The 14,293-nt window shown below is 32.2% G+C and overlaps 1 protein-coding gene across 2 annotated transcripts in view; it reads right to left on the minus strand.

Moving 5' to 3' along the window:
* The window catches only part of LOC134725889 (uncharacterized), a 37,871-nt gene extending 25,159 nt beyond the window's left edge, over positions 1-12,712 (minus strand). The window contains exons 1-2 of one of the 2 annotated variants that reach the window (XM_063590153.1): positions 12,463-12,712; positions 12,134-12,181 (exon numbers count right to left, since the gene is read on the minus strand). In XM_063590153.1, coding sequence (XP_063446223.1) covers positions 12,134-12,138 — 5 coding nt within the window. In that variant the 5' untranslated portion in view covers positions 12,139-12,181; positions 12,463-12,712. Of the gene's footprint in view, positions 1-11,828; positions 11,850-12,133; positions 12,182-12,462 lie in introns of those variants that run through there. The other variant, XM_063590151.1, reaches the window with a different exon arrangement.
* Positions 12,713-14,293: the final 1,581 nt, after the last annotated feature.

The raw sequence follows: 14,293 nt of genomic DNA on the forward strand, positions 1-14,293 counted from the left end.
CCAATCCAATATATTACTACTACGGTGAATTTTGAATAACAGTTTTAAATGAAACCATTTTCGTATAAAAGTACATTTTTGAAACAGACTATAGCATTTCAAAATATAGAATATGTGTTAATATTTGTGTTTTGACATCGATAACTGTTTGTTAACTACAAAATGGCGTGCTTTTTTTATTCTTTTAGTTGTTATTCGTGTAAAATTTCAATGTTCGAAGGAGATCATTTCCGTACATTTTCGCTGAATTTGGTAATCTCGATAACAGCACTTGGGTCGAGATTGTTATGTTTAAAAATCGATTTATATTCACAAACTCTAGACGTGTACTTGCTCTTTTCGAACAAATCAGCAGAACTTCAGAAAATGACATATTCGTTCCACAGTAAGTCAAAAGTCGAGCCCACCCTTGTTTCTAAGGTAAAATGCAATACCAATACGAAACAGGACTATAGCTTAAAAACTAGATAAACAATATTTCATTTGTCACCAAAAAATACGGTTTCACATCAAATGTCAAGTAAAATGACTGTTTTGACACTTTTTGAGCACTATGATAAGAAATGTCGATGCTGTATAGGTTAAAATAAACAATTAATTTCCCCATAGGCGACAATGGTAGCCTTTTTCGAGATACAGACTTTAGAAAGTTGATTTTCTTAACGAAACCTTGCTAGAATCAAAGAAAAGTTATTAGGACAGTATTTTTTGGTCCAAAAAATATAGGTTCGCGTTGCTTTTCTTAGCGTATTTTGTACTTATCTCCCATGCCTATCAATTTTACCCTTAAAAATACGTGTCTTGTCGTAGCGTTGAAAAGTCATCTCAGTGCCTTTAGGGCTACGGAATAATTTTTATTTTGCCTTTTGTATAAAGCAGAGTGCACGAAGTCTCTAATAATAAAAAATAACGGGCGCACATATCGACCAATCAGGATTCGCCATACTCTTAATTCTGAATACCATGTTATGCTCATAAAATGGCTGCGCCCATAAAATCTAATGGTGTATTGTAACCTATACGGTATTTAATACTTTCTTGTATCGTGCAATTCATAGTGCGTTAGATGCACAAATATATATGTCACAAATAAATCATCTTCAAACCGTTCTGGCTTTACTCTCTGAATTTTTCACAATTTTTTATCGGAGGTGACCCCAGTCGAAAAATGTGAAGAAAAAAAATCTTTTTTTTTGAGTAAATGCGGTTCTGTTAAAAAAGGACTGAAGATTATGCCCACTTTCTCCGATGATTCTTTATATATCATTAAGTACTGATTATATTGATAACAAAACCAATCCAATATATTACTACTACGGTGAATTTTGAATAACAGTTTTAAATGAAACCATTTTCGTATAAAAGTACATTTTTGAAACAGACTATAGCATTTCAAAAATATAGAATATGTGTTAATATTTGTGTTTTGACATCGATAACTGTTTGTTAACTACAAAATGGCGTGCTTTTTTTATTCTTTTAGTTTGTTATTCGTGTAAAAATTTCAATGTTCGAAGGAGATCATTTCCGTACATTTTCGCTGAATTTGGTAATCTCGATAACAGCACTTGGGTCGAGATTGTTATGTTTAAAAATCGATTTATATTCACAAACTCTAGACGTGTACTTGCTCTTTTCGAACAAATCAGCAGAACTCAGAAATGACATATTCGTTCCACAGTAAGTCAAAAGTCGAGCCCACCCTTGTTTCTAAGGTAAAATGCAATACCAATACGAAACAGACTATAGCTTAAAAACTAGATAAACAATATTTCATTTGTCACCAAAAATACGGTTTCACATCAAATGTCAAGTAAAATGACTGTTTTTGACACTTTTTGAGCACTATGATAAAGAAATGTCGATGCTGTATAGGTTAAAATAAACAATTAATTTCCCCATAGGCGACAATGGTAGCCTTTTTCGAGATACAGACTTTAGAAAGTTGATTTTCTTAACGAAACCTTGCTAGAATCAAAGAAAAGTTATTAGGACAGTATTTTTTGGTCCAAAAAATATAGGTTCGCGTTGCTTTTCTTAGCGTATTTTGTACTTATCTCCCATGCCTATCAATTTTACCCTTAAAAATACGTGTCTTGTCGTAGCGTTGAAAAGTCATCTCAGTGCCCTTTAGGGCTACGGAATAATTTTTATTTTGCCTTTTGTATAAAGCAGAGTGCACGAAGTCTCTAATAATAAAAAATAACGGCGCACATATCGACAATCAGGATTCGCCATACTCTTAATTCTGAATACCCATGTTATGCTCATAAAATGGCTGCGCCCATAAAATCTAATGGTGTATTGTAACCTATACGGTATTTAATACTTTCTTGTATCGTGCAATTCAATAGTGCGTTAGATGCACAAATATATATGTCACACAAATAAATCATCTTCAAACCGTTCTGGCTTTACTCTCTGAATTTTCACAATTTTTTATCGGAGGTGACCCCAGTCGAAAAATGTGAAGAAAAAAAAATCTTTTTTTTTGAGTAAATGCGGTTCTGTTAAAAAAGGACTGAAGATTATGCCCACTGTTCTCCGATGATTCTTTATATATCATTAAGTACTGATTATATTGATAACAAAACCAATCCAATATATTACTACTACGGTGAATTTTGAATAACAGTTTTAAATGAAACCATTTTCGTATAAAAGTACATTTTTGAAACAGACTATAGCATTTCAAAATATAGAATATGTGTTAATATTTGTGTTTTGACATCGATAACTGTTTGTTAACTACAAAATGGCGTGCTTTTTTTATTCTTTTAGTTTGTTATTCGTGTAAAAATTTCAATGTTCGAAGGAGATCATTTCCGTACATTTTCGCTGAATTTGGTAATCTCGATAACAGCACTTGGGTCGAGATTGTTATGTTTAAAAGATCGATTTATATTCACAAACTCTAGACGTGTACTTGCTCTTTTCGAACAAATCAGCAGAACTTCAGAAAATGACATATTCGTTCCACAGGTAAGTCAAAAGTCGAGCCCACCCTTGTTTCTAAGGTAAAATGCAATACCAATACGAAACAGACTATAGCTTAAAAACTAGATAAACAATATTTCATTTTGTCACCAAAAAATACGGTTTCACATCAAATGTCAAGTAAAATGACTGTTTTTGACACTTTTTTGAGCACTATGATAAAGAAATGTCGATGCTGTATAGGTTAAAATAAACAATTAATTTCCCCATAGGAGCGACAATGGTAGCCTTTTTCGAGATACAGACTTTAGAAAGTTGATTTTCTTAACGAAACCTTGCTAGAATCAAAGAAAAGTTATTAGGACAGTAGTTTTTTGGTCCAAAAAATATAGGGTTCGCGTTGCTTTTCTTAGCGTATTTTGTACTTATCTCCCATGCCTATCAATTTTACCCTTAAAAATACGTGTCTGGTCGTAGCGTTGAAAAGTCATCTCAGTGCCTTTAGGGCTACGGAATAATTTTTATTTTGCCTTTTGTATAAAGCAGAGTTGCACGAAGTCTCTAATAATAAAAAATAACGGGCGCACATATCGACCAATCAGGATTCGCCATACTCTTAATTCTGAATACCATGTTATGCTCATAAAATGGCTGCGCCCATAAAATCTAATGGTGTATTGTAACCTATACGGTATTTAATACTTTCTTGTATCGTGCAATTCATAGTGCGTTAGATGCACAAATATATATGTCACAAATAAATCATCTTCAAACCGTTCTGGCTTTACTCTCTGAATTTTCACAATTTTTATCGGAGGTGACCCCAGTCGAAAAATGTGAAGAAAAAAAATCTTTTTTTTTTGAGTAAATGCGGTTCTGTTAAAAAAGGACTGAAGATTATGCCCACTTTCTCCGATGATTCTTTATATATCATTAAGTACTGATTATATTGATAACAAAACCAATCCAATATATTACTACTACGGTGAATTTTGAATAACAGTTTTAAATGAAACCATTTTCGTATAAAAGTACATTTTTGAAACAGACTATAGCATTTCAAAATATAGAATATGTGTTAATATTTGTGTTTTGACATCGATAACTGTTTGTTAACTACAAAATGGCGTGCTTTTTGTTATTCTTTTAGTTTGTTATTCGTGTAAAAATTTCAATGTTCGAAGGAGATCATTTCCGTACATTTTCGCTGAATTTGGTAATCTCGATAACAGCACTTGGGTCGAGATTGTTATGTTTAAAAATCGATTTATATTCACAAACTCTAGACGTGTACTTGCTCTTTTCGAACAAATCAGCAGAACTTCAGAAAATGACATATTCGTTCCACAGTAAGTCAAAAGTCGAGCCCACCCTTGTTTCTAAGGTAAAATGCAATACCAATACGAAACAGACTATAGCTTAAAAACTAGATAAACAATATTTCATTTGTCACCAAAAAATACGGTTTCACATCAAATGTCAAGTAAAATGACTGTTTTTGACACTTTTTGAGCACTATGATAAAGAAATGTCGATGCTGTATAGGTTAAAATAAACAATTAATTTCCCCATAGGCGACAATGGTAGCCTTTTTCGAGATACAGACTTTAGAAAGTTGATTTTCTTAACGAAACCTTGCTAGAATCAAAGAAAAGTTATTAGGACAGTATTTTTTGGTCCAAAAAATATAGGTTCGCGTTGCTTTTCTTAGCGTATTTTGTACTTATCTCCCATGCCTATCAATTTTACCCTTAAAAATACGTGTCTTGTCGTAGCGTTGAAAAGTCATCTCAGTGCCTTTAGGGCTACGGAATAATTTTTATTTTGCCTTTTGTATAAAGCAGAGTGCACGAAGTCTCTAATAATAAAAAATAACGGGCGCACATATCGACCAATCAGGATTCGCCATACTCTTAATTCTGAATACCATGTTATGCTCATAAAATGGCTGCGCCCATAAAATCTAATGGTGTATTGTAACCTATACGGTATTTAATACTTTCTTGTATCGTGCAATTCATAGTGCGTTAGATGCACAAATATATATGTCACAAATAAATCATCTTCAAACCGTTCTGGCTTTACTCTCTGAATTTTCACAATTTTTTATCGGAGGTGACCCCAGTCGAAAAATGTGAAGAAAAAAAATCTTTTTTTTTGAGTAAATGCGGTTCTGTTAAAAAAGGACTGAAGATTATGCCCACTTTCTCCGATGATTCTTTATATATCATTAAGTACTGATTATATTGATAACAAAACCAATCCAATATATTACTACTACGGTGAATTTTGAATAACAGTTTTAAATGAAACCATTTTCGTATAAAAGTACATTTTTGAAACAGACTATAGCATTTCAAAATATAGAATATGTGTTAATATTTGTGTTTTGACATCGATAACTGTTTGTTAACTACAAAATGGCGTGCTTTTTTTATTCTTTTAGTTTGTTATTCGTGTAAAAATTTCAATGTTCGAAGGAGATCATTTCCGTACATTTTCGCTGAATTTGGTAATCTCGATAACAGCACTTGGGTCGAGATTGTTATGTTTAAAAATCGATTTATATTCACAAACTCTAGACGTGTACTTGCTCTTTTCGAACAAATCAGCAGAACTTCAGAAAATGACATATTCGTTCCACAGTAAGTCAAAAGTCGAGCCCACCCTTGTTTCTAAGGTAAAATGCAATACCAATACGAAACAGACTATAGCTTAAAAACTAGATAAACAATATTTCATTTGTCACCAAAAAATACGGTTTCACATCAAATGTCAAGTAAAATGACTGTTTTTGACACTTTTTGAGCACTATGATAAAGAAATGTCGATGCTGTATAGGTTAAAATAAACAATTAATTTCCCCATAGGCGACAATGGTAGCCTTTTTCGAGATACAGACTTTAGAAAGTTGATTTTCTTAACGAAACCTTGCTAGAATCAAAGAAAAGTTATTAGGACAGTATTTTTTGGTCCAAAAAATATAGGTTCGCGTTGCTTTTCTTAGCGTATTTTGTACTTATCTCCCATGCCTATCAATTTTACCCTTAAAAATACGTGTCTTGTCGTAGCGTTGAAAAGTCATCTCAGTGCCTTTAGGGCTACGGAATAATTTTTATTTTGCCTTTTGTATAAAGCAGAGTGCACGAAGTCTCTAATAATAAAAAATAACGGGCGCACATATCGACCAATCAGGATTCGCCATACTCTTAATTCTGAATACCATGTTATGCTCATAAAATGGCTGCGCCCATAAAATCTAATGGTGTATTGTAACCTATACGGTATTTAATACTTTCTTGTATCGTGCAATTCATAGTGCGTTAGATGCACAAATATATATGTCACAAATAAATCATCTTCAAACCGTTCTGGCTTTACTCTCTGAATTTTCACAATTTTTTATCGGAGGTGACCCCAGTCGAAAAATGTGAAGAAAAAAAATCTTTTTTTTTGAGTAAATGCGGTTCTGTTAAAAAAGGACTGAAGATTATGCCCACTTTCTCCGATGATTCTTTATATATCATTAAGTACTGATTATATTGATAACAAAACCAATCCAATATATTACTACTACGGTGAATTTTGAATAACAGTTTTAAATGAAACCATTTTCGTATAAAAGTACATTTTTGAAACAGACTATAGCATTTCAAAATATAGAATATGTGTTAATATTTGTGTTTTGACATCGATAACTGTTTGTTAACTACAAAATGGCGTGCTTTTTTTATTCTTTTAGTTTGTTATTCGTGTAAAAATTTCAATGTTCGAAGGAGATCATTTCCGTACATTTTCGCTGAATTTGGTAATCTCGATAACAGCACTTGGGTCGAGATTGTTATGTTTAAAAATCGATTTATATTCACAAACTCTAGACGTGTACTTGCTCTTTTCGAACAAATCAGCAGAACTTCAGAAAATGACATATTCGTTCCACAGTAAGTCAAAAGTCGAGCCCACCCTTGTTTCTAAGGTAAAATGCAATACCAATACGAAACAGACTATAGCTTAAAAACTAGATAAACAATATTTCATTTGTCACCAAAAAATACGGTTTCACATCAAATGTCAAGTAAAATGACTGTTTTTGACACTTTTTGAGCACTATGATAAAGAAATGTCGATGCTGTATAGGTTAAAATAAACAATTAATTTCCCCATAGGCGACAATGGTAGCCTTTTTCGAGATACAGACTTTAGAAAGTTGATTTTCTTAACGAAACCTTGCTAGAATCAAAGAAAAGTTATTAGGACAGTATTTTTTGGTCCAAAAAATATAGGTTCGCGTTGCTTTTCTTAGCGTATTTTGTACTTATCTCCCATGCCTATCAATTTTACCCTTAAAAATACGTGTCTTGTCGTAGCGTTGAAAAGTCATCTCAGTGCCTTTAGGGCTACGGAATAATTTTTATTTTGCCTTTTGTATAAAGCAGAGTGCACGAAGTCTCTAATAATAAAAAATAACGGGCGCACATATCGACCAATCAGGATTCGCCATACTCTTAATTCTGAATACCATGTTATGCTCATAAAATGGCTGCGCCCATAAAATCTAATGGTGTATTGTAACCTATACGGTATTTAATACTTTCTTGTATCGTGCAATTCATAGTGCGTTAGATGCACAAATATATATGTCACAAATAAATCATCTTCAAACCGTTCTGGCTTTACTCTCTGAATTTTCACAATTTTTTATCGGAGGTGACCCCAGTCGAAAAATGTGAAGAAAAAAAATCTTTTTTTTTGAGTAAATGCGGTTCTGTTAAAAAAGGACTGAAGATTATGCCCACTTTCTCCGATGATTCTTTATATATCATTAAGTACTGATTATATTGATAACAAAACCAATCCAATATATTACTACTACGGTGAATTTTGAATAACAGTTTTAAATGAAACCATTTTCGTATAAAAGTACATTTTTGAAACAGACTATAGCATTTCAAAATATAGAATATGTGTTAATATTTGTGTTTTGACATCGATAACTGTTTGTTAACTACAAAATGGCGTGCTTTTTTTATTCTTTTAGTTTGTTATTCGTGTAAAAATTTCAATGTTCGAAGGAGATCATTTCCGTACATTTTCGCTGAATTTGGTAATCTCGATAACAGCACTTGGGTCGAGATTGTTATGTTTAAAAATCGATTTATATTCACAAACTCTAGACGTGTACTTGCTCTTTTCGAACAAATCAGCAGAACTTCAGAAAATGACATATTCGTTCCACAGTAAGTCAAAAGTCGAGCCCACCCTTGTTTCTAAGGTAAAATGCAATACCAATACGAAACAGACTATAGCTTAAAAACTAGATAAACAATATTTCATTTGTCACCAAAAAATACGGTTTCACATCAAATGTCAAGTAAAATGACTGTTTTTGACACTTTTTGAGCACTATGATAAAGAAATGTCGATGCTGTATAGGTTAAAATAAACAATTAATTTCCCCATAGGCGACAATGGTAGCCTTTTTCGAGATACAGACTTTAGAAAGTTGATTTTCTTAACGAAACCTTGCTAGAATCAAAGAAAAGTTATTAGGACAGTATTTTTTGGTCCAAAAAATATAGGTTCGCGTTGCTTTTCTTAGCGTATTTTGTACTTATCTCCCATGCCTATCAATTTTACCCTTAAAAATACGTGTCTTGTCGTAGCGTTGAAAAGTCATCTCAGTGCCTTTAGGGCTACGGAATAATTTTTATTTTGCCTTTTGTATAAAGCAGAGTGCACGAAGTCTCTAATAATAAAAAATAACGGGCGCACATATCGACCAATCAGGATTCGCCATACTCTTAATTCTGAATACCATGTTATGCTCATAAAATGGCTGCGCCCATAAAATCTAATGGTGTATTGTAACCTATACGGTATTTAATACTTTCTTGTATCGTGCAATTCATAGTGCGTTAGATGCACAAATATATATGTCACAAATAAATCATCTTCAAACCGTTCTGGCTTTACTCTCTGAATTTTCACAATTTTTTATCGGAGGTGACCCCAGTCGAAAAATGTGAAGAAAAAAAATCTTTTTTTTTGAGTAAATGCGGTTCTGTTAAAAAAGGACTGAAGATTATGCCCACTTTCTCCGATGATTCTTTATATATCATTAAGTACTGATTATATTGATAACAAAACCAATCCAATATATTACTACTACGGTGAATTTTGAATAACAGTTTTAAATGAAACCATTTTCGTATAAAAGTACATTTTTGAAACAGACTATAGCATTTCAAAATATAGAATATGTGTTAATATTTGTGTTTTGACATCGATAACTGTTTGTTAACTACAAAATGGCGTGCTTTTTTTATTCTTTTAGTTTGTTATTCGTGTAAAAATTTCAATGTTCGAAGGAGATCATTTCCGTACATTTTCGCTGAATTTGGTAATCTCGATAACAGCACTTGGGTCGAGATTGTTATGTTTAAAAATCGATTTATATTCACAAACTCTAGACGTGTACTTGCTCTTTTCGAACAAATCAGCAGAACTTCAGAAAATGACATATTCGTTCCACAGTAAGTCAAAAGTCGAGCCCACCCTTGTTTCTAAGGTAAAATGCAATACCAATACGAAACAGACTATAGCTTAAAAACTAGATAAACAATATTTCATTTGTCACCAAAAAATACGGTTTCACATCAAATGTCAAGTAAAATGACTGTTTTTGACACTTTTTGAGCACTATGATAAAGAAATGTCGATGCTGTATAGGTTAAAATAAACAATTAATTTCCCCATAGGCGACAATGGTAGCCTTTTTCGAGATACAGACTTTAGAAAGTTGATTTTCTTAACGAAACCTTGCTAGAATCAAAGAAAAGTTATTAGGACAGTATTTTTTGGTCCAAAAAATATAGGTTCGCGTTGCTTTTCTTAGCGTATTTTGTACTTATCTCCCATGCCTATCAATTTTACCCTTAAAAATACGTGTCTTGTCGTAGCGTTGAAAAGTCATCTCAGTGCCTTTAGGGCTACGGAATAATTTTTATTTTGCCTTTTGTATAAAGCAGAGTGCACGAAGTCTCTAATAATAAAAAATAACGGGCGCACATATCGACCAATCAGGATTCGCCATACTCTTAATTCTGAATACCATGTTATGCTCATAAAATGGCTGCGCCCATAAAATCTAATGGTGTATTGTAACCTATACGGTATTTAATACTTTCTTGTATCGTGCAATTCATAGTGCGTTAGATGCACAAATATATATGTCACAAATAAATCATCTTCAAACCGTTCTGGCTTTACTCTCTGAATTTTCACAATTTTTTATCGGAGGTGACCCCAGTCGAAAAATGTGAAGAAAAAAAATCTTTTTTTTTGAGTAAATGCGGTTCTGTTAAAAAAGGACTGAAGATTATGCCCACTTTCTCCGATGATTCTTTATATATCATTAAGTACTGATTATATTGATAACAAAACCAATCCAATATATTACTACTACGGTGAATTTTGAATAACAGTTTTAAATGAAACCATTTTCGTATAAAAGTACATTTTTGAAACAGACTATAGCATTTCAAAATATAGAATATGTGTTAATATTTGTGTTTTGACATCGATAACTGTTTGTTAACTACAAAATGGCGTGCTTTTTTTATTCTTTTAGTTTGTTATTCGTGTAAAAATTTCAATGTTCGAAGGAGATCATTTCCGTACATTTTCGCTGAATTTGGTAATCTCGATAACAGCACTTGGGTCGAGATTGTTATGTTTAAAAATCGATTTATATTCACAAACTCTAGACGTGTACTTGCTCTTTTCGAACAAATCAGCAGAACTTCAGAAAATGACATATTCGTTCCACAGTAAGTCAAAAGTCGAGCCCACCCTTGTTTCTAAGGTAAAATGCAATACCAATACGAAACAGACTATAGCTTAAAAACTAGATAAACAATATTTCATTTGTCACCAAAAAATACGGTTTCACATCAAATGTCAAGTAAAATGACTGTTTTTGACACTTTTTGAGCACTATGATAAAGAAATGTCGATGCTGTATAGGTTAAAATAAACAATTAATTTCCCCATAGGCGACAATGGTAGCCTTTTTCGAGATACAGACTTTAGAAAGTTGATTTTCTTAACGAAACCTTGCTAGAATCAAAGAAAAGTTATTAGGACAGTATTTTTTGGTCCAAAAAATATAGGTTCGCGTTGCTTTTCTTAGCGTATTTTGTACTTATCTCCCATGCCTATCAATTTTACCCTTAAAAATACGTGTCTTGTCGTAGCGTTGAAAAGTCATCTCAGTGCCTTTAGGGCTACGGAATAATTTTTATTTTGCCTTTTGTATAAAGCAGAGTGCACGAAGTCTCTAATAATAAAAAATAACGGGCGCACATATCGACCAATCAGGATTCGCCATACTCTTAATTCTGAATACCATGTTATGCTCATAAAATGGCTGCGCCCATAAAATCTAATGGTGTATTGTAACCTATATGTAAGGTCATGTGTGACGATTATCAGGGAAGATAATTAAGCATATGAAATGCCTCACATCTGCCATGAAATTATTCGGGAAAATAAAGTCCATGTTTTATTTTCAAAAACCGACAATCACTTGCCTGCTATTTCATGTCGATGGAACTTTCGTAAGTTTCAAACCAAAATGAAATGTATATGATTAGAAAATTAAATCGAAAGCAATAGATGTGTATCATTTACACAAACTAAGCATGAGATACACGTTTTTGAAGAAATTATCACATGTGACTTAGGGAAACATTTATTACCTTAGATATGTTTTAAGTAAAAATGTGGGAGACATATTTTGAACTCAAGATATGTTCCAATTGAAAATGTGGAGACCATATTCTTACCTCATAATATATGATCCTAGTAAAATTGTGAGCAACAAAGTTTACCTCATGATATGTTCCGAGAAAAGATGTGTGGAACGAATTCGTACCGCTTGATCTGTTCCAAGTAAAAAATGGTAAACAAATTCGTACCTCATGATACATGTTTCAAGAAAAGATGTGTGGAACAAATTCGTACCTCTTGATATGTTCCAAGTAAAAAATGGTAAACAAATTCGTACCTCTTGATATGTTCTAAGAAAAAATGAGTGGAAAAAATTCGTACCTCATGATATGTCTCAAGAATAGATGTATGGAACAATCTTACCTCAGTATATGTTCCAAGTAAAAAATGGTAAACAAAATCTTACCTCATGATATGTTCCAAGTAAAAATGTCTGTCTGTTGGTTTCTTCTTTCTACAACATCAAACACACCAGAATGAAACCATATAGCTACGTTTAAATTATCCATAACTCGAAAAACATAAATTGTTAAATTAATCTCGTCTACATATGTGATATATTTTAAGATTTACTCATCATAAAAACGAGAAAAATATAACTGGCTTGTGAAGTCGTTCAGGCTAATTAAACGCCAACGTACGCGATCCTGCAGTAAGTCATATGGAACTTTGTGCTAATATGAGAAGGAAATAATATCCATTCTACAACACCAGGACAATCAGTTAATTACTAACCGTTAATTACTCTACCATCAACACATAAACTTTGTATTACATCCCTGTTTGCTTTTATTATTGATTTAATATGTATATTTGATTTTTTAGTTTTTCCCGAGAATACTAACTAGATCATTAAAAGGATTGGTTGTGAATAAAGGGGTGGTAGGGAAAACTGTTTCAGACTTAAAAATTAATGGCTATACATTTCGCTATAGAGTTGACTCAATTAGTGATATCAGAAAATACAATACGACGTCTCGTCTAATTTATTTTGATTCATGATAGAATATATATTTAACGAGGAAACTAACCAAGCTTTACATTTTAAAAGCTGTTGCAAAAATGACTGTTGATATTTAAATTAGAAGCATGCACTGATTGAACCTGCAATGCAATAAAAGTCACTTGTGGATAGTGGTAGATCTAAATTACTGAACTGTGAATAAATGTCCTACAATTGAAACTAGTGAAAGTTGAATGAAAACCCCCAGGTAAAGACTTTGCAAGCCAGCGTTTAAAAAGTCTATGAATTTTTCATATATGAAGAATCCCCTTTTGCCACCACTAGACCTACCAGTGGAAAATGTTGGACAATTCTTAAACACTTATAAGCTGTGAATATAATATTACCGAGCTAAATTTTATATACCATTTTTGTTAAATCTTTAGAATCATACTTATACGACAAATCTCTATCAAATTTAGTAATTTTTTAACAAACTATTTTTACAAAGAAAATATATTAATTTTCAATGAAATCTGAGACATCAACTACAAACCTGTGATATGAGAAACGTATACATACATCCTATGCATACATTTTTTGTTCGTAAGCATATAAAGTGTTTCTCATAACTCTTTCTTGAGTTATAATAAGTATGTACAATTAAAATTGAGAATGGGAATGGGAAATGTGTCAATGAGACAACAACCGAACCAAAGAGCAGAAAATAGCATTTATATTTTGTTATGTGGGACTTAAGTTTTCCCATAGAACGATGACTTGGGAACATTTTCATTAAGGAAAGGCAAATTAACAATCGCAAAAAGAAAAGGGATTGCGTTTATCGTATATTTTGGTATCATAATCTTAAACTAAAGGCCACCATTAAAATCCATATTCCCCGTTTTGATATACACGTAGTTTGTGAAAATGACGACCAAAATATTTATCAGTGAAAAGTTGTGCTTAAGACCCCTATGGGCTAACGTGAACATTCCTGTTGCCGAACTTCCAAAGTCAATTCCTTTCTTGCCACCTATGCAACAAAAAGCAAGACTTTCTTTGCTAAATATTAGAAAATATGATTAAATTCATATGATATGCCATCAGAAAATACTTTTAATAGAGTGTAAAAACAGTTTCCAGTTAAAATGAATAAACTGCATTAACGAATGTGTAATCGGCAGACAAATCGTCATTCATTGGAATATTAACCATTGTCTAACAGAGGTGTGTCCAGTAATGCATGTAGGATTATTAAAACTATTTTCATTAATCTTGACAAATGATATGCAATATCCTCTCCAACAAAACACTCCTAGTATGAAACATACATCTCGACGGGGTATTTAAAAAAAAAATATTGCATTAATGAATGAATGCAGTTATATTTTATCTAAGTTTTAACAAAATGTGAAAGGTAATATTCATGCAAAACTGATCACGTTTGTATTTATTAATTCGTGGAAAAATTACATTTCATACTCTTAACCAATTTGATATGCAGGTATTATATTCATACCTGGCTGTATAAAATTAAGTCTTCTCTGCTTTTTAGATATTTACTTGTTATGCGTAACATCTCAATCGTAATTTACCAAATTTTACAAAGGTTATTATATA

Source organism: Mytilus trossulus, chromosome 7, assembly GCF_036588685.1.
Source record: "Mytilus trossulus isolate FHL-02 chromosome 7, PNRI_Mtr1.1.1.hap1, whole genome shotgun sequence".
Taxonomy (NCBI): domain Eukaryota; kingdom Metazoa; phylum Mollusca; class Bivalvia; order Mytilida; family Mytilidae; genus Mytilus; species Mytilus trossulus.